This window comes from Aquila chrysaetos, chromosome 6 (genome assembly GCF_900496995.4).
Source record: "Aquila chrysaetos chrysaetos chromosome 6, bAquChr1.4, whole genome shotgun sequence".
NCBI lineage: Eukaryota > Metazoa > Chordata > Aves > Accipitriformes > Accipitridae > Aquila > Aquila chrysaetos.
The window spans coordinates 8,459,019-8,477,263 of NC_044009.1; the positions used below are offsets into that span (position 1 = coordinate 8,459,019).

The window sequence follows — 18,245 nt, forward strand, 5'->3', positions numbered from 1 at the left end:
TATGTAAAGTCACACTCAAAACTTGGCTGACACCACCTCCGCCCAGAGACAGATTACATTTCCATTCATGGGATCCTTCAGAAAGACATGCTGCTTAAAAACACTCTTGTTATGTGCTGAAGACTCTGGAGCCATGCTCCTTGGTTGCATGTCATGAAGGATCAGGGGGAGAAGGGAGTTACTTTGTCCCAAATTCACTGTCTGAAAACTAGCTGTCCGAAGCTTGGCTCGGCACCTTGGGCTCCCCTTTGAAACAAGAGAAAAACTGAACTTTCCAAATGTGACTCATTGCATCTCGCAACCAGGCAGAGCAAAGTGTCCTCAACTCCAAACAACACATCACTCCAAGCAAAGCCCTCTGCCTGCAGGCTGGGCCAACAAATGTGGAAGAAGAAATCTGTCATGTAAATTATTTTTATTTAACTTCAGAAACTAACATTTAACTGTGCTCTTGCCGCATTTGTATTACTGCCAATGAGTTCATGGGGACAATGTGCAGAACATTCACCCGTGCAGAGGAATTTCCCATTTGACTTTGGTGGCTCTTACCGTTACAAGACATCTGCACATGTTGGCATATGCCACCGAAAAGCTCGGTTCATCAATAGCCTTCTCGAAGACCAGGTCAATGACTCCTTTCAGCCTCTCTTCGGTATCTACTGTCAGGTCTGTCACTTGCTTCATGAGCTGATTGAACATCTGGGGCGTCAGCTTGTTCAAGATGCTTCGTACCTTGCGGAACAGCTCCTAAATGACAGAAAAACTGTAACTTTAAGCACAAATCAAACAGGTGGCTTTCAGGAACGAGCTAGGATGCATCTTAAAGATGAATGGAGAAATCCTATAGGAACTTCTAGGAAGTTGAGTTACACACAGACACATATTTGTGCACAGTCCAGCTCCAGTCCTAACTCAGCCACTGGCTACCAAAGACCAAGGCTGTGGGGCAGGATTTTTGGTAACGCCCAAGTGCTTTTTTCAAGCGTGATACAGGCACAAAGCCCTTGCTGTCACCCACTGAAATAATCTGCTTGATATCAGTTTAGCCATGAGATATCAATTAACAGGGAGTGGCCTCCTTCTCCCTCAACCAGAGGTAATCAACTTCTATATTTACTTTAAGGCACTTTTTTTTTCCCCTATCCAGAATGATAATTAGGTCAACAACGCTGCCATTAGCCCCGAGAACAGAATTCCAGTGTCCTTCAAGACTATCCCAACTTATCCTACAAATTACAAGTTTGACCACCAGGCAAATACCTCCACCTAGAGTGGCTGCCCCTCAGAGGAGAGGAGGGAGAGAAAGACACAGAGAAAGCTTCAGAGATGGCACTGTTGGGCTGGGCAGGACGAACTGAGGGGAATTTTACAGAGGAACCGCAGTCTTGCTGAGGTTCAGTGCAGAAACATAGTCTAAAAGGGGATGAAAAGCAAGTTCTGTGCTAGAAGTTTGAGGTTGTTTGCTTTAGAATGGAGACAGAAATATTCTAGTAAAATAGCAATAGAAAAACAATCCTGGAAGAGAGGTAGTAGGTTGTCTGGTGTTTCCTATTTAGACTAGCTTAATATACAGGATTGCCATTTGAACTCCAGGTCAAGAATAAACACATGAAAAAAAAACCCATCAAGGTAGGGGAAAGCTATGATTCAAACTGGAATTCATTGCCCTTTTTTACCGTCTTACACAACAGCAAAGGCAAATTACCATCCTCCTTCTGTTACAGACTGCTGTACTCGGAAGTGCTCGCTAATGCTCTCACCTGGGTTTTGACGTTTTCTGGGTCCTCGGTTTGGTTTTCTCTCTTCAGGCTTGGCTTCCAGGCATTCTCTGCCTTCTTCAGGTGGACATCCTCCTTCACACACACAGTGATGATCTTCCTGGGCTCTCTCCTCTGGCCTGGCTGAGATCTCCTCGGTCCAACATTCAACAACTAGGACAAAAACATTCCTTGTTATATCCCCTTTTAAACTCGCATCTTGATAAAACACTCCAGGGCACACACCAACACCCACTGATGGCAACGCTGACAATCAGCAACTCCTCCTAGGACTTTGAGGACTCCCTCCAACCCAACACACTGGTCCGGGTTGGTCAGAGGGAACATGAAGACACCAAACACATTTCTCTCAGGCAGCTTTTCCCGAAACAGATATGGGATGACCACTGCCTACATGCATCGACGATGCTCCGGATGTCACTTAAGCACTGCAGAACTGAACCTGACTGACCAAAACGGTCTCTTGAAAGCCAGAAACTGCCTAATTGAGACACTGTAGCAAAGGCATATTTAAAGATTAAATCAGTCCTTACAGGTGTATTTCAAACGTGCCATCCCAAGCAATTAGATAATGATAAATTAGCAGCTCTGCCAAAACCATTAAGTTTTACTGGAGATTGCTTCAAACAGAGCCATTTGAGACAGGAATTATATAAACCACACTGAATGGAGCATCAGTGCAGCTCCTGCATTGTAGAAATACAGATCCTAACAGATGTGGGTCAAACTCTTTGTAGTTTCACAGAAGAAAGGGAAACACGGTACTTTGTTTGAAACAGCATCAAGTGCCTCTCTGCAATCCTGTATAACATGGTGCTCCTCCCAGTCAAATCAGGTATGAAAACTGCCCAAACTGGGGAGTTTTTCATCAGTTGTACAAGTGATAGGGCACAAGACACCCCCAAACTCCCTCTTCATCATCTGGGAGCTTCTGATTAAGGACTAAAGGTAATAAATGCTGTCAGGAGGTTATTCTTCCCCTGCACTCTTTCATATTTCTGAACTCATTTATTAGAAATGTCCAACCTCAACATAAAAATTAGTGCAGCAACAAAACTCCATTATCAAACCCCGTTACTTTCCACAAAAGTAATTAATCTCTTCAGTGGACAGTAAGCAACCTCCACATGAAGGATGAGCCATTTAAAACATTTCTTTGTTCAACAAACGGATTCAACGAGCACCAGAAAGGCAAAACCATCTCAGTTATTCAAACAGCTTCACTGAATACAAGAGGAAAGAGCTCTTAGCTGGTGCCTCTTATGTCATGTATCAGCCTCAAATCTGGTTTTGCACTATTAAAAACCAAAATCCTCCTTAAAGGCAGGAGCTTGTATCTGCGATTTGAAAGGCTTGGCTTTGACAATGTAAATGTGTGCCGCCAATGAAAGCAAATGAACATAATCGCCGCTGCTGGAGTTCTCGTTTGGGCTTCATTATGGAATAACAGCAACAGAGTAAGATGTTGTCAAAAGACAATGACCTCATGCCGTGACGTGCTTTGTATGCCTAGGCTATGCATGGATGAGGACTACGTGGCGCAGCATGTTAGCATGCTGCCCCACCACCTACAAAGACCTGCGTTCAGATCCCACTGGCACACGCAGAAATAACCCATCAGATCATTCAAACTTTTTTGGGCGCAAGCTGTAATTGTAACGCAACCGCACGAGTCGATCGCTCCCAAGAAATCAACAGTGGAACAAGACAGCAAGAATGGGGAGCCTTCACAATGCTTTTGTGTGTTAAGATACCTTCCTAAAACAGTTGTCAATCCCTCCCTACGACCCCCCTCCGCTCCCACTCAGCCCTTGGTTGACAGACGCAGCAAAGTCTGCTTTGTAGCCCTGCGTTGAGACATCCACCTCTGTTTTTATGCAATTTCACACAGTTTTGCTGCCCAGGTTCTAACCACGCAGCACACGTATGGCTGTGGAAAGAAGAAACTTCCCTCCAGCTGAAAAACCAGACAATAATGCAACAGAAAACCGACTGGTTTCAGCCACACGCACTAGACCTCATCACACAGCTCCTTGCCCATGGAAAGCTTGGTAACCAGAGCCAGACTGGCAGCGTGCCCTGAAAATCAAAACATTTGGGCTCGTTTCTCCCAGGAACATGGGCAAGGTAACCTGCGGCCACCCCATCTCTCTTGCACAGAGACAGCTCTGGTCTGAAGGATCTTCCAACCGCAGCTGGGCTGGTAATGCTTGAGGACAGAGCCGCAGAGCTATGGTGCTTCCTCAGGTATGGGTCCATGCAAAGCCAAAATGCTGGCTTTTAGAGCAAACGCAACCCCCTGAAGGAGGTGACTATCTCCCTTGCAGAACTGATGGATGCAAGGAGCACTTGTGCATCTCTTGAATATCAGCATGCTACATGTCACAGCCTCCTCAAATCTGGCTGCCTTCGAGACCAGACCTTTAAGTGCATTAATAGAACAAAGGCTTTCTTTAAGATTGTATTTTTTTAATATCTGTGAATAAACTTGGTTCAAACTGTTGAATTAGGTTTTAAAAGCAGTGAGCAGAAGCATCCTTTGAACGTGTCATAAAATAATATATGGATCATACTTTTAATAGGAAAAAAATCTGTGGTTTTTTGGTTCCAAATTTGTGAATTGACAAGTTAAAGAGGTGCTTGAGCTTATGCCCAGCCTCCTTTTTGTAAGACAGTCCAAGTAAATAATAATGGTTCTGTAGTACCTGCGATTACAGCACTACAGCTTGCACTGAAATAATATTTTCCACCAAAGGCACAGAGAAGTGCTTACCAGATGTTACTACATTAAATCTGAAGTACCTGTCTTCCGGATGAAGGGGGTGGGGGTGGGGGGAGGGGAAGGAAAGCAGAAAGAAACAGGGAGAAGCCTCCTGCAGAGTAGCCAAAACCTCACAGCAACAGAGTACGACCTGGTGCTCTCCCTCACGGTCCACTTCCACTCTTTGGACACAAGTCATGGTAACGTTTTAAAAAACATCCAAGAAAATAAAGAACTGCTTCTCCCTCTACAACAGGCTTCAAATGCAGAAGGCAAAATCAAGGTTAGATGCTACAAGTGATTCTGCCTTCCAGGGAAGCGCAAGAACTGAAGTGACTCAAGTTTCCATCACCTCTCAGGAAGGATAAAAGCAGATGCATTCTGCCTCAGCATCCAGGGACGAACCAGTCCTCTCCAACCCTATTTCTCTGTGTTTGCATCTCGTTACTTGCTGCACTCATCTAACTTCTTGTCTACATCAGAAAGTGTTTATTAGCTGTATTTTGTTCCTGTGTAATTACACCCCTTGTGTTGTTTGATGCGACATTTGTTAGTTCTAAAAACAGTCATACAACACGTTTAAGCGAAAAGAAGGCAATAAAGACAAAAGCCGAGGAAGCAAAATAAAAGATTCTTAACGTGCTGAAAGCTTGTTAGCACTGAGCTGCTTGACATTATTTCAAGGGCAAGGAATAGGCAGTGGGGTTTAATGGTTTATGGGCATGGCCTGTGTAGAGGTGGAATGACCGAGTGGACAGACAGCGCACACGCAGATTTTTGCCATGCTTTATGAGAAGATAACGTCTGATTTTGCTCGGGGCTGCAAACCCTCTCATCCTATAACCACCGACGTCACAGGACAGCAGGGCTTGTTAAATAACGTTACCTTCCAACCCTCCTCGAGAAAAACGCAAAGAAAGGCTCTACTCTGTAAAGGCGCAAATGTAAGATGTATGTTATGTGCTGAATGCTCCAAATGAACGGGGTAAGCGGGACTTACCTTTTCTCCCCCTTTCCACAGGTCTGCAAAGTGCAGACCCCTCGCGGATCCCGCTCAGGCCAACGTCCCAGCATGCCCTCAGCTGGTGATGTCCCACCCACCACTGAAGACTGCCTAGAGGGGTACAATGCAAGTCTTGTTTTGTTTTTTTTTTAAACAATGTTGCACCTTTTTGTAAAGTTTTCTGCCAGTCTTTCTTTATCAACAGTGGGCGTTAGGGAAAAAGACAACTCTACAAAAAGGTGCAAAAACTGGGGGGGAGAGGGGGGGATTTGGCTTACCCCTATCGGCAGGTTCCTCAATGGTGGGTGAGGCGAGACCAAGAGAGGGCATGCTGGGGAACCGCACCGAGCCAGGGAAGGCAATCCAGGGTTGCTCTGCACTTTGCAGGCCTGCGGAAAGAGAAAGAGCGACAGGGACATTACCAAGATGCCAAGAGGCTCGAGACATTCAGCGCACGAAAGGAGAGAAAGCGCCGGAGTACAGCCTACAAGTCCTAAATATAGGAAGCGGTGTCGACCTCAAACAGCTTCGAGGTTTCGGGACTGAGTGGTGCTCCGAGAGAAACTGCGGCACCGAAGCTACTCCAAGACATGAATGCGCACCCCAGAACTGAGGCACCAGCCACGAGACTGGTCTCAAACCAGAAATATTACATCAACTCAAAATCGCCGGGTTTGACTCTGAGCCTCCTGGAAATCTGCACGCTTGGAAGTCAAGGTTATTCAGTGAACTCTTCTGAAACCAGCAGTTTTGAAAGATAAATGATGGCTATGTTATTAGATGTATCTAGATGGATACATTGGATGTATCTTGATAGATAGATGAAAAATCAATGATTGCACCTAATGGAGGCAGCCTCCATCCTCCAGCTGCAGCTGACTGGGTGGCACCATGCTGGGGGCACCTGCACCCCAAGAACGAGGGACAGCAAAGGCAAGAAGGAAAAATTCAGAAAGGGATTTCAGAGTTTGGGCAAAGCCAGACACAGGGAAAAGAAGAGGAGGTGAAAGGAAAGCAGAGGAAAAGGCAGGAAAACAAGGAATGAAGTGACGGAAGCAAAGCAACAAGTAGAAGCATAGAGAAAGCAAGAATATACACAGGTGCTGTGCATACTCTTTTTTTTTTTGGTTAGTAGAATCCATTTGCCCTATTGGCATGTTTTATAAAATAGACTCCTATGATGACACACACTGACGCCGGGTTGTTGTACAAGAAATGTGCATTCACACACGTGTGACTGCCAGGTCCTCAGCGTGGAAACGTGTCTCCATGCCTCTTGCACAGGAAAAAGGGGAAGGAGATCAAATCCATTTAAGACCAATACGTACCAGTTAAAAACATCCACAATGTTTTTCTAATTTGCCTAAATTTTGACAGCCAAGAAAACATCACCCTTGCATTCATCCTGACAAAACCAGAACCACTGGAGCATCGGAAGAGGCCGAAAAGCGTGAGGATGGACTTCACCGGTGTTAAGGCCAGTTTTTAAATTAGCAAGTTGGGGTAAACTCACACTTCCAGGTACGTTTCTTCCACCAGAGGTTTGCCTTCCAAAATCAGCAAAGGCTGGCGTGAAGTCTGGTCCTCGAGGCAGTATCCGAGGGTCCAGAGTTCTCAGTGGCAATTTCGGCTGATTGACCTGCATCATGGAGCAGAACAAACAAACAGGATCTGTTCAGCGGGTGCTGCAGCTACCAAAGTTCACGCAAGTCCACAGACAATCTCTGCTAAACTGCAATATTTATATTTTATATCCAAATCAATGCTTTCAACAAACCGTGCACGTTTTATGCATCCATGCTTACACTAAAAATACACTTTTAATTTAAAATACATCTCCTGCAGGTGACTATTGAGGAAATAGGTGGAGTTCAGAAACATTTCAAGGCTGAGCATGGCTTATGGAGGATAAAATTATGGCGACACAGGCCCATCTTCTGCAAAATGAATGTGATAGTCTTGGTTTAGGATCACAAAACTGCCACCTACCCTCAAACAAATGTCTTTTGTGTTAACAAGACAGATGGCCAACTGAGCAAAGGAAGCTCAAAAGCAGACAGAGCAGTGAGAAGCAATCACAGAAAACTAGTAGGTGGATGAAACCGTTTTGGGAACAAAGCTGCGTTTTACAATTTGTCTGGGTATGAAATTCAGAGTGGAAATGTTTCTGCACGTGAGGATCACCTATATCCTGATCTGTGCTTGAATTTTAAGAGTGAGTCTGTAGTGGTTACATCAAAATCAATGAACTACATAGTTCTAACTGAGGTGAGAACAAGGTCTTGGTGTCAGCATTTCAGAAGTAACAAGTATTTCAATAAGTGCAGACATACAGCAGAGAAAAATCACACCTGTAATAAGGCTGGATAGAAATCATAAAATTTCTCGAGAGTTGAGGTTTTAAAGATCTTTTATTAGATCAGCTCATAAATAGTGACACAACTGTTTCAGACCAAAAAAAGTTTGCCCAAAAGCTTGCTTATTCTTTCTAACCATAGAATTGATCTAATAAAAGACACTGCCTCTCTGTTCAGTCTTGCTTTGCTTATATCCTTAGGTCTTCATGGCTGTATCATTTTAAATTTTAGTAACAACCCAGTATAACTTAATCCAGATAGAGACCATTAAAAATGCATCAGTTTTTAAATCATCTGTGCACATTCATGAGGCACCAACGCCTCTGAGGAATTTTGTGATGTGGCATCAGCCAAATTATTTCCCCTTCCCAACAAAAGTCTGCATCAAAATGGTGCAGGAATAAAGCGTGCGTTAAGGATCTTTATTTAGAATAAAAAATTTGCACGCACCTGTTTTATCGGCTCTCCTCTCACCTTGTCGAGAACCACGTCACTTATTGGAGGCAGCCCCTCCGGCTTTTGGATACAGGCAGGCATGAACTGGAAATCCAGGAGGAACTCCCTGTCGTACTGCTTCTTCCCCTCTGGGTCCAGGGGCTTCCACTGCTCTATAAGGAGAGAAGGTGCCTGAGATTCATAGGTAACAAAAACCTCCACTCTCCAAGATGTGTTTCCGGTAAAACCAAATGGAAGAGAATGCGACAGCTGCCTGGGAAATTTTAATTTATTTTAATTTTGAAGGCAGCGAGGACAGGAATACACATTGCATTAAAGGAACACAAACAATGGGGAGCATATAGCCAACTCCAGCAGCAACCACACAAAGAACTAGTCACTAATTCCAGTTTTAACACAAGTCATCTCATTTTAACTCTGAGTTTAGCGCTCTCGTGTGATAGGACTAAAAAGGGACGATTCCCAGTTTCTGGGTGAAATTGCAAAGTTAAAGCAGCTGGTTTTGTGTAACACAGCAATAAATGCAGAGCTGAAGAGAGGGGAGCACCGCAGAGAACAAAAATATCCTTTGAAAATGTGAAAACACCAAGTCTTTAACAACCCACACTGGAGATAACAGTGGGAACAAAAAGAAAACACATAACCACAAGCCACGCTATAAAAATTACAACTTTTCACCCATTTTTTCAGAGGGCTTTCTGGGCAAGAGAACTGCGGTGGAGAGGACCTTGCCTGATGCAAATCAAAATATAAACCTACAGCCATTTCAGCGCAAGGAAAATTAGCATCTGGTAGCCTAGAGACAGGATTTTCTTTGCCAGCCGCACAGTTTGTTTGAAGTTAGGAATGAAAACGTGGACTTCCTCAGCAGCCAGGCTGACTAGTCAGGCCCCTAAGCGAGCGGCATGTTTTTATCTGAAGGAAAACATCTGTATGAGATGCCACCTTTGTATTTCACTGATGCCAAATGGCGTTTCTTTCCATTTATCCAGCTGTTCAGGTTCACTGTTAAGGTATTCTATTATTTCTTTATTTCAGTCCCTAATCACTGGCTTTAGGTCTCTGGGTTCTCACCATCCTCATCCCCGCAGAGGCCACAAACGGGAACTTATTTCAAGTGATGGGTTTTAATATTGGAAAATATACAAAAGTAATTACAATTTTTAGCTTTTTGCATAGTTTTGCTCCTAAAGAGCTTTGGGATAAAGGGGTACAGAAAATGGTTTGGCTGGCTAGCTGCATCCCAGACAGAATTCCTGGCCAGCTGCCTATCCACTGTGCCACACCACCCTCCATTTATCATGGAAAAGTACCGACAGCAACAAGAAACAGTTTATATGTAGTTTTCTCCTCCTGGAAAGATCTTAATAAGCTGTTTTAAGGTGAAAAGCAGCTGGGCAGCGTCACAGGCAGGCTTTCTGGATCCCCAACGAGGGGAGAGACTGGGATGTAACACACAATTCCTCCTATAGTCGACCAAAAGGCAAAAATCCCCCTTTTTAGAAAGGGCAGAGCTGAAATAGAGGATTATTGCACCAAGTGGCCAGGTCTGCTTCACAGCAGACAAGTCGGATGCGTGTTGCGTTCCAAGGGATCAATCCAACCCCTCCAGCTGAGTGAAAGGACATCCAGAGCCGACTGGGATCGTTCTGACTGCAGCAAGTGTTTCGGAGAGACAGCTGATGAATTATGGATTAACTTCAAGATGTGCTTAACTAATGAACTGGTAAGCTACCATAAGTGTGTGGTAAACTATCAAGAGGCCTCTACATTTTCTCCTAGTGATACAATAGCACCAAATTAATAAAAGAAAAGCAACTCAGGTCTTAGTCAGAACAAAGCAGTGGTGAAATAGCAACCGCAGTGTAATCACTTAACAGTGGTGCTCCTTCCCAATACCTTGTCCAGGCTTTCACAGTCCTTCCTTATTTTGTTTTATACTCTTTAATTTCTGAGCTCTTAAGAAAATGACTAATTTATTTTGAGAGAGCTTCACCTGAAAAAGAAATGGCTCAAAAATTAGTAGCAACTGAGAAGTAAGTTGGTCTCAAGGCCTCTTAATGGGTTGAATTAATAGAGGTTCAGGTCTACAAATTAAATACCTTAATAAATAACAAAAACACCCCTTAAGGAATACTACATCCAGTGCTAAGCAGCAACGAAAGGACTGTATCCTGTGAGCCTGCACTTGAATTATTTTATCAAAAGAACTGCATGCTCACAGTTCAATAGCAGAGCCTGGATTGAAAACCACATACTGTTTCTTTTCTTTTCCTTACTCTTCTAGAAACCTGAAGATCTATGCAACTGTTTAGGCAGGAAATTAAATCTGTATAAACTCACATACTCATATTTAGGACCCAATCGGAACTTTCAAATCTCTTATTTAAGAAGTATGTCCGCTTATATGGAATTTCTTGGATCGTCCTCAGCTGTCGATCGCAGGGGAACCAATTCGCTGCCATTTCCACTGTGCTGCAGCCAACATCCACACGTGCAATAAATTCAAGGAATCCGGGATTTTCTCTTCTGTTCATTACCACCAGCAAGAGAAACACAACTTTCCTCTCGTGCTCCCCCAGAAGGTCCCTCTGAGCCTGTTGGTTAGTGGATCCTGGCGGAGTCTGACATGGTGAAATGCCGTACTCCCTTCCAGCCCCACTGGAAACATCGTTCCTTCTGCAGGGAGGATGCACGGGGTGTTGGCAGCCCTTAAAGGAGGGAGGCAGAAAACTAAGCAAACATGCAAGAGTCTGAAACAGGATTTACCTGGTTTATACTGGTACACTGGCCCTTCACTGGAGCTCTCTGTGAAGCCTGAGTTTGCATCAGTTCCTTCTCCCTCTGAAACACTCTCGGCACCGTTCCGGACAGGTTCTGCTTCCTGCTCTCCATTTTCTTCCACAGGTTTCACTTTTTTAAGCTCAGAGGGGTCTCTCTCCAGTTGAAACCCATGGCTCATTTTCTCCTGTTCAGATTCAAGTACTTTGTCACCTGAAAGTTCCTCTTCTACTTTAGGCTGAAGCAACAGATGGAAACACAGAGGTTACGTTAAAAACACCCTGCCAAAATTCGAAGCACACGAAACGGCTCTTCATTTATTCATACAGCATTTTTGCACGTAGCAGGAATACATATGCATCTTAAACAGCGATATGGAACAACATACAGAACAGCCAGATGATTTATCAGTTTGTTCCCGGAGATAACCAACCGATATTTAACAGTGCAACTGGAAAGGCTTAGCATTGCCCGTGAAAACCCCAGGAGCTACTGGGATCGGATGGAAGGAACTGTTAAGCCCTATAGCACGACAGCCATGAGCAATCTCAGCCTGGAAAGGCAACCCCGCTCTTCTCCTCTCCTGCAGCTCACCAGCCACCTTAAAGGGCACGCCACGCTCATTTTGGGGGGATCCTTCCTTTCAATGTATGCTGCTAATTGCAGCAGATCCCGATAAAGAAGGTAACGTGACATACAGCCACAATTTCAGAATCTCGGTTTCAGGAAAAGCATTAATAGTATCCCTGGCTGTTAATTTTAGAGCTCTCCAAGGACACAGCCTTATTCTGCATTCAGACAGAGGCGGTGTTAGGAACACACTTCTCCTGGGAGAAACTCCAACAAGCCTAAGCATTAAACAAAGGAAAGACTTAATTGAGGATGCTCCGGAAGAGGCTCTCGATCCTTTCGCCTCCCTACCTGAGGGCACCGCAACCTAAAATGCTTTTTGCAGATTTTTGAAGGGAATACTCTGAAAAATTAACATCAGTGAAAACACAGAGTGGTCCAGGAGACAAGACTCCTCCAATAAATAATGAAGAAAACGTACAGAGAGCATAAACTTGCTGGCACAGCCCCAGCGACATCCTTCGCTCGCTGGCTTGAAAACGAGCACAGGGATGCTTTTAATTTCCTTGGATTACCCAATCATCAGCTTTTCCATTGCGCACAGACCAGCTGTCGCAGCGTGATACCTTGCACGTGAGCATTTTAAGCATCTATTCCCCCACAAACAGAGGGGAAAGCATTTATATACCATTTGGAATGTGTAAATGAGCCTATCTGCTGCAAACGCTTGCTTCTACAAAGGATGAAGTACGGTCCACTAGACTCAAGATTTACTCTACTCTGCAGCAACATGTTTTTATAGCGGAAAGGTTCAACGATGTTTGTGGTAAGGGAAAGTTGTGGAGGAAATAGCAGAGGAATAATAATAAAACAAAAATTCAGAGTGAAGAAGCAACGCTTCTCTGCCTGACATCTGGACAACATCAGGTTTTATATATGCACAGGGCAGTCTGAATTTTTACATTTTTACTCTCTTACCCGCTCTGTGATCTATTCTAACCCCAACTTTACCCAGGACATTAAACAAAGAGGTTCCTCCTGCAATATCCTTACCAGAATGGCAGCAAGGGAGATTTTCTTTACTCATCTAATTACTGTCGAGGTGGCTTTGCCTGAAAACTTCAGCGTTTTCCTTTCCCAGCTTCTCCATCAGGTGGTCATCAGGAAAACTAACCTTCGGCTGTGACATCACAGTGACATCACCGTGCAGCAGAACTACCTGCTAAATGTCACTGTAGTGGCCTGGGACCCAAATGGGGCAGTGCTAAGGGATTTAAACCCACTTTTAGCTCATCCTTCGCTGGAAGGACAGCAGTTACATGTTCCTGAATGGTGGGAGTCGTTAAATTAGGCCAGAAGGAAGAAAACTGAAGAGCTTCAACAGGGAACAAACTAAAATGCTGGGGAACATCACAGTTCCACACCCCCCTCCCCAAAAGTCTGCTCTGGATCCTTGCAGGACAACTAGGAAGCAATATGTCTAAAATACAGTTTAAACAGAGCAACATCATCATTAAATTTGGATAAAGCAAGACTGTGGTTCCCTCTTACCTCTGTTTCCGCCTCTATCACCTCCTCAGTGGCTTGGGTCCGGTCTTTTGGTTTCTTCCACGTCTTTGGTGCAGTTACAGCTGTTTGGGCTGCAATATAAGCGTACATCTATTACAACACTAAATTATACGGAGCAAATTTGTCCGTGGGTGATGCACTTCCCTCTCGCATGCTGGTTTTACATACAGGAAAATGAAGCAGTTGCAGCCTTGTGGAGGATTCAGCTTCATATAACCACTTTTTGTTTCAATGTGGTAATAACACAATTGTTAGTGTGACATTAAAACACGGTAATTGTTTTACAAGTTGCTCATTCAAGCTCGAAATGGTGCTTGTGATAGCAAGGAGTTTATTACCAACAGTATAAGGATCATGCAGGGCAAAAGAAAACCTTCAGAAACTGAATTTTTTTGAAAGATCAAGTATCGGATAGGAGTGAAGGTTATTCCCAACATATTTTTCTCAAGAAATATTACAAGAATTAACCATCATCTGGACTATAACCATTAACAGGCTGAAAATTCCAGTATCTCATCCAAAAGGACAATTCCTCCAATCTTGCAGCACTGCTGGCTCTTCTGAGCTGGATTTATATTTCAATTTAAAAGCAGGTTAACAACTCTACCATTCATTAATTTCCCTGGCCAACCAATTCAAAGAAAACACCATATAATATTTCTAAGATCAGCAGTGATTTACTCTAATCACTTTTTAGCCCCCCAAAGGGTAAAAGAAACCACACAATATATTAAGAGGAGACAAAACCATTAATCCAATATGCTCGTAATTTGTTGCAAGTGCTACCAGCTTAAATTCTGATACTAGGCACATATGCATATTTAACACAGAGCATAAACAGAATTGATTTCATGATTGAAGTTTACTGCAAACAGATTTCCAGCTCAAGCCTTTGGTTTCTAACAGATACTACAGAAAAACACCACAGTGCGCATTTCTTTTATCACAATAAAATACAATTTTGAAAGGCTCTTCAACTACAGATAAATGAAAAGAGCGTTAATAATGGCCTACTTTGTTCCTATGGGCAAAGAGGAAACCGGATTTGTTACGTTCCCACTGCCCCAAAAGATATGTAGGAGCCTCAGCGGCTTCTTAACAGCATTCCTCTGTTTGGAGAGTGACTATGGACTTGCAGAAACACTGCGGTCTGTGGAAATCACGACACTCAGCACACTGGCCCCAACCCAAAGCACAACAGGAGCTATCATTGCTGGTAATAAGATTTTTATCTTCATGCTACACACCACAAAAGTAAACGTTAGTTAAAAAAAAAAAAAATAGTCGTCTAATTCAAATATTCAAACATCATCTGGTCATTCACAGAACTCATGGCTCATGGAAGAGCTGGAAAAAAATCATCCAAGTCTCCCAAACTCCGAGTCCCACACGCCTCATCCATCACAGCACTCTACAGACAAACTTTAAGCTTTAAGAGCAGGGCAGAGCCCCAGCAGTAACCCTGAATTTCCTGGGGCTCAAAGGAGAGTAGAGAAACGGCTAAGCAGACATGGATTGCAAAATGGCTTTGCCTTACGCAACCGGGGATTAGCTTTTATTACTGCAACAGAAGTTCGCTGTACCCTCGCAAGAATAGCTGAGTTATTCTCACCGCCTTGGGGTGAAATCGGGGTTGGGTAAGGACCAGGTGTCCACGCAGGTGGTAACTTCTGTGATTTAGCAAAGCATGGACCTAATTGAGGCTCCACAGTTCCCTCCACCACAAAATCTGCTAAAATTTAGTGAAAATTTAGTGCTTTTCAGAAGTCAACCTGCTGTTTTAAGGCTGGACATCAAGCCCCACTGCCAAGACACTATGCCTTCTTGTTTGGTGATGCCAATTCCACACTTTGGGGGGATTTCTTCAAGGAGGGGGTCACATCTGCACAGTAATGACCTAAATACTGCCATAACCAAGTAATTTAATTGATTAACCCCAAAGTTTTTAATTTTACAGAACTTCACTCCACTCAAGCTCAAACTACACTATGGAAAACATCCACGGTGTAAATGTTTCATTTTTAAATGCACAGAAATAAACTCAGGGTCATGGATTTGGGGTCAGCAAAGGTTTGGGGTGTTTCCTTCCCCAGCTGTCAGGATGCTAACATTATTGCTTCTCAATAATGCATCTTTTTCACCTTTTTTGGGGGCAAAAGCAAGCTACATAGAGGATGCAATCCTGCTGAGCCTCCTGAACCAGTCTCGCAGCTTTTGCCTTGTTTTAATCGTGCAGATCCTTTTCCTGCTTTGGGGCTCCCCTGCATGAGGATGCTTGGCAGGACGCTTGCCTTTAATCCCAAGACACAGCAGCAGCCTTCGCTTAGCCCTGTAGTTTTGCAGCCTGTAACTCCATACTAACACCCAGCCGTATTTCAGAGCTGACTGGGGTACGCCGGCGAGATCTCTAGAGACGTTGCTCAATTTTTCCCCTCTTAAAATAGCAGACATCAGATTTTTTTTTCTGTTGAGTTCTCATTTCTGCTACAGGAACTGACTCAATAGGAGAATTTATGCTAATGTATGCTTAGAAAATTGAAGTGAGTTTAGGTGCCATCTCTCCCAAACCCAAAACCCAACCAGGACAACTGCGCTATCTGAAAATTGAGTTTCAGCTGTGAGGCACAACGTCAACCATATTGAAACCAAAAGGTAACATGTCTAGTTTGGCTGTCGGCAAGGGAGGTCTCCTGACACTTCTGGTCTTTCTCTCAATTTTCCTGTCCCCCCAAATTAAGCATTTTGCATGCACACCAATAATCAAATTCATTCTCAAATGGAGGTTCATTTTGCCTGCAGTCACACATTTCCAGAGCTTGTTTTCAATCCGCTTTGACACGTTAGGCGGCAATTTCTTTCCATTGGAGAAGGGACACCTGCAGACCCAGCATACTGCTGCTTAACCAACACCGTGAGCTCTTTGTTTATCACTGCTTACAAAAATAAGAGCAGTAACAGGAGTGACAATACTGATCTACATTAGGACTGGAAAGATTAACAAAATCCTTATTTCCATACTATCCCAGACATCACTATGGGTGATAACATCACCACTGGAGAAATCTGCTCAGCAGACCCTAACGCCACCTCAACCCATTTCTCCAGCTACATCATGTTCTTCAGTGGAACATCTTTCTGCAGGCGATACCCACCCCAGCAAGTCCACAACCCATCAAGCCAGAGAGAGAAGGCAGCCTCCTCTCTGATGTGGGTGCCAACTGCTAAGCATAAATTAATACCAGCTCTTATATTTTTATTTTTTTAGCCAATGTGCCATTAAAAACCAAAGCAAAGACTCACCATCGCCTTACAGCTCATGGGAAAGAAAATATATTCCAGTGGGCTATGGCAGCAAATCAAGAAAAAGGCGATACCTGATTTATGTTTCCGGCTCTTTGGCTTTGGGTGCTGGAGATATTTCTCCAAGATATTTCCAGTTACTGCCCCAAATTGCTTGTTACAGCCTCCACAGCTAAGAAACCCAGGGACTCACAGTCAGTTGGGCTACTTTATATTGAAATACGTCTCATAAATTAGCTCTGCAAGAAACAGCCCTTTGAATTCAATGCGTATTAAGCTCTTTTGGCTTCCTATGTTCCTAGGAGTTCTGCCTAGGACAGACATCAATCTCTAATTTTCCTCTTTGCTTCTCGTAATAGCCATGATAGAAAGATTACATCAAAGGCAGGCATTCAGAGCATGTCCTAAAGGCTTCAAGTCTCTGGTAGCGCCTTGTTCTTTAGAAATTCTACTCCACCAAAAAAATTTTTCCTGTTTTGTTCCCCAAGAAGTGCTGGTCTCTCACCACAGATGGCAAAGCTACCAGGGAAAAAACAGAATTTAGTAACAAAAGCAACTGCGTGTCGCTGATGACTTTTAACTGGAGCAATGTTTTTAGTAATGATTGCAGGCTGAGCGCCGAGTTCCTCTCTTGATAATATCTGTATTTCTTTTTCCTTGTAATGAAGATGAGTAGTAATTAATTATTTTAAAAGCTGCGTGCTCTTGTCCTTTGCAGGTAACAGCTCTGCCCATCCTGAAAACCTCAAGATAATCGCTCCTGAGCAGGCAGGGAATGAGATCTGTTGCCTGCACACTCGCAATAGGGTGAACGTGTGTCTCCTCTAACCCCACGTTTTGGTGAATGCTCAGAACAGAAACACAGTCAGCAGCAAGAAACCATCCACCCAGGTACAACATCTTGCTTGCAGAATAAAACACTGCGGTTCTCAGTGGTTTAATGCTCTGAAACCCACCAAATCTTCCCCATTTCATAGGGGATTATAAGCAAGACCAACGATGCTGATGAACAGGCTGTGGATGAACCGGCTACTATCAGACATTGAGACTGAAGCACTAAATTTGTTATCTTCATTATGCAGGCTAATACAACTTCAGACATTAAAAGCAGATAGAATATAGTCCAAATAAAAAAGGAAAACCAAGCATACTCCAATTTCTGCAAAATAAGAAGAGTATAACAGAGGTGTTCCTGTAGACAATCTCTGACCTTGGAAATCTGATGGAGACCTGATGCCAGTGGAAAAGAAAGAGCAGAGGTTCCCCCAGATCCCAAAAGGGTCAGCTCTGCTCAGTTCCGGACTCCTCCTGCAAACACTGAAAAATTCATTTTCCTAAGCTGTAAAAAAGAACTGCTGGAGAATAAAGATGTTAAAGGGAAAGCCTCTGCGGTCTGAACATTTGTTTCTCTCTCTATACAGAGCTTGATGGAACAAAAAATAAAAGTATTTTTTCTCCAACTGTTAGATAGAAGGTGTATTCTGTAAAACGCTTGAGGAACAAGCAAATAATTTCATTCATCCCTGAAAAGCTGTCGCTTCCATCACAAAATATGGGATACACCTGCAAACCTCAACAGTACTGCCCCACCACGTCAGGGAGGAGGCGGATTAATGTCTCATTCAGAAAACCCCACATTTTCAGGCAGGCCAGATTATAAACTATGAAAA

The 18,245-nt window shown here is 43.6% G+C and overlaps 1 protein-coding gene across 23 annotated transcripts in view; it reads right to left on the reverse strand.

The window, feature by feature from the left end:
* EIF4G3 (eukaryotic translation initiation factor 4 gamma 3) overlaps nt 1-18,245 on the reverse strand; it is a 150,482-nt gene that overhangs the window by 26,167 nt on the left and 106,070 nt on the right. For 17 of the 23 annotated variants that reach the window (XR_005932617.1, XM_030017828.2, XM_030017829.2 and 14 more), the window contains 7 exons: nt 13,258-13,346; nt 11,125-11,374; nt 8,350-8,507; nt 7,056-7,181; nt 5,821-5,931; nt 1,761-1,931; nt 550-747 (listed from right to left, as the gene is read on the reverse strand). Coding sequence is in view for 22 of the 23 variants with exons in the window: in XM_030017828.2 (XP_029873688.1) it covers nt 550-747; nt 1,761-1,931; nt 5,821-5,931; nt 7,056-7,181; nt 8,350-8,507; nt 11,125-11,374; nt 13,258-13,346 (1,103 nt within the window). In the remaining variant the exon portion in view is untranslated. The remainder of the gene's footprint in view (nt 1-549; nt 748-1,760; nt 1,932-5,820; nt 5,932-7,055; nt 7,182-8,349; nt 8,508-11,124; nt 11,375-13,257; nt 13,347-18,245) is intronic. The other 6 variants (XM_041124155.1, XM_041124156.1, XM_030017826.2 and 3 more) reach the window with 1 other exon arrangement.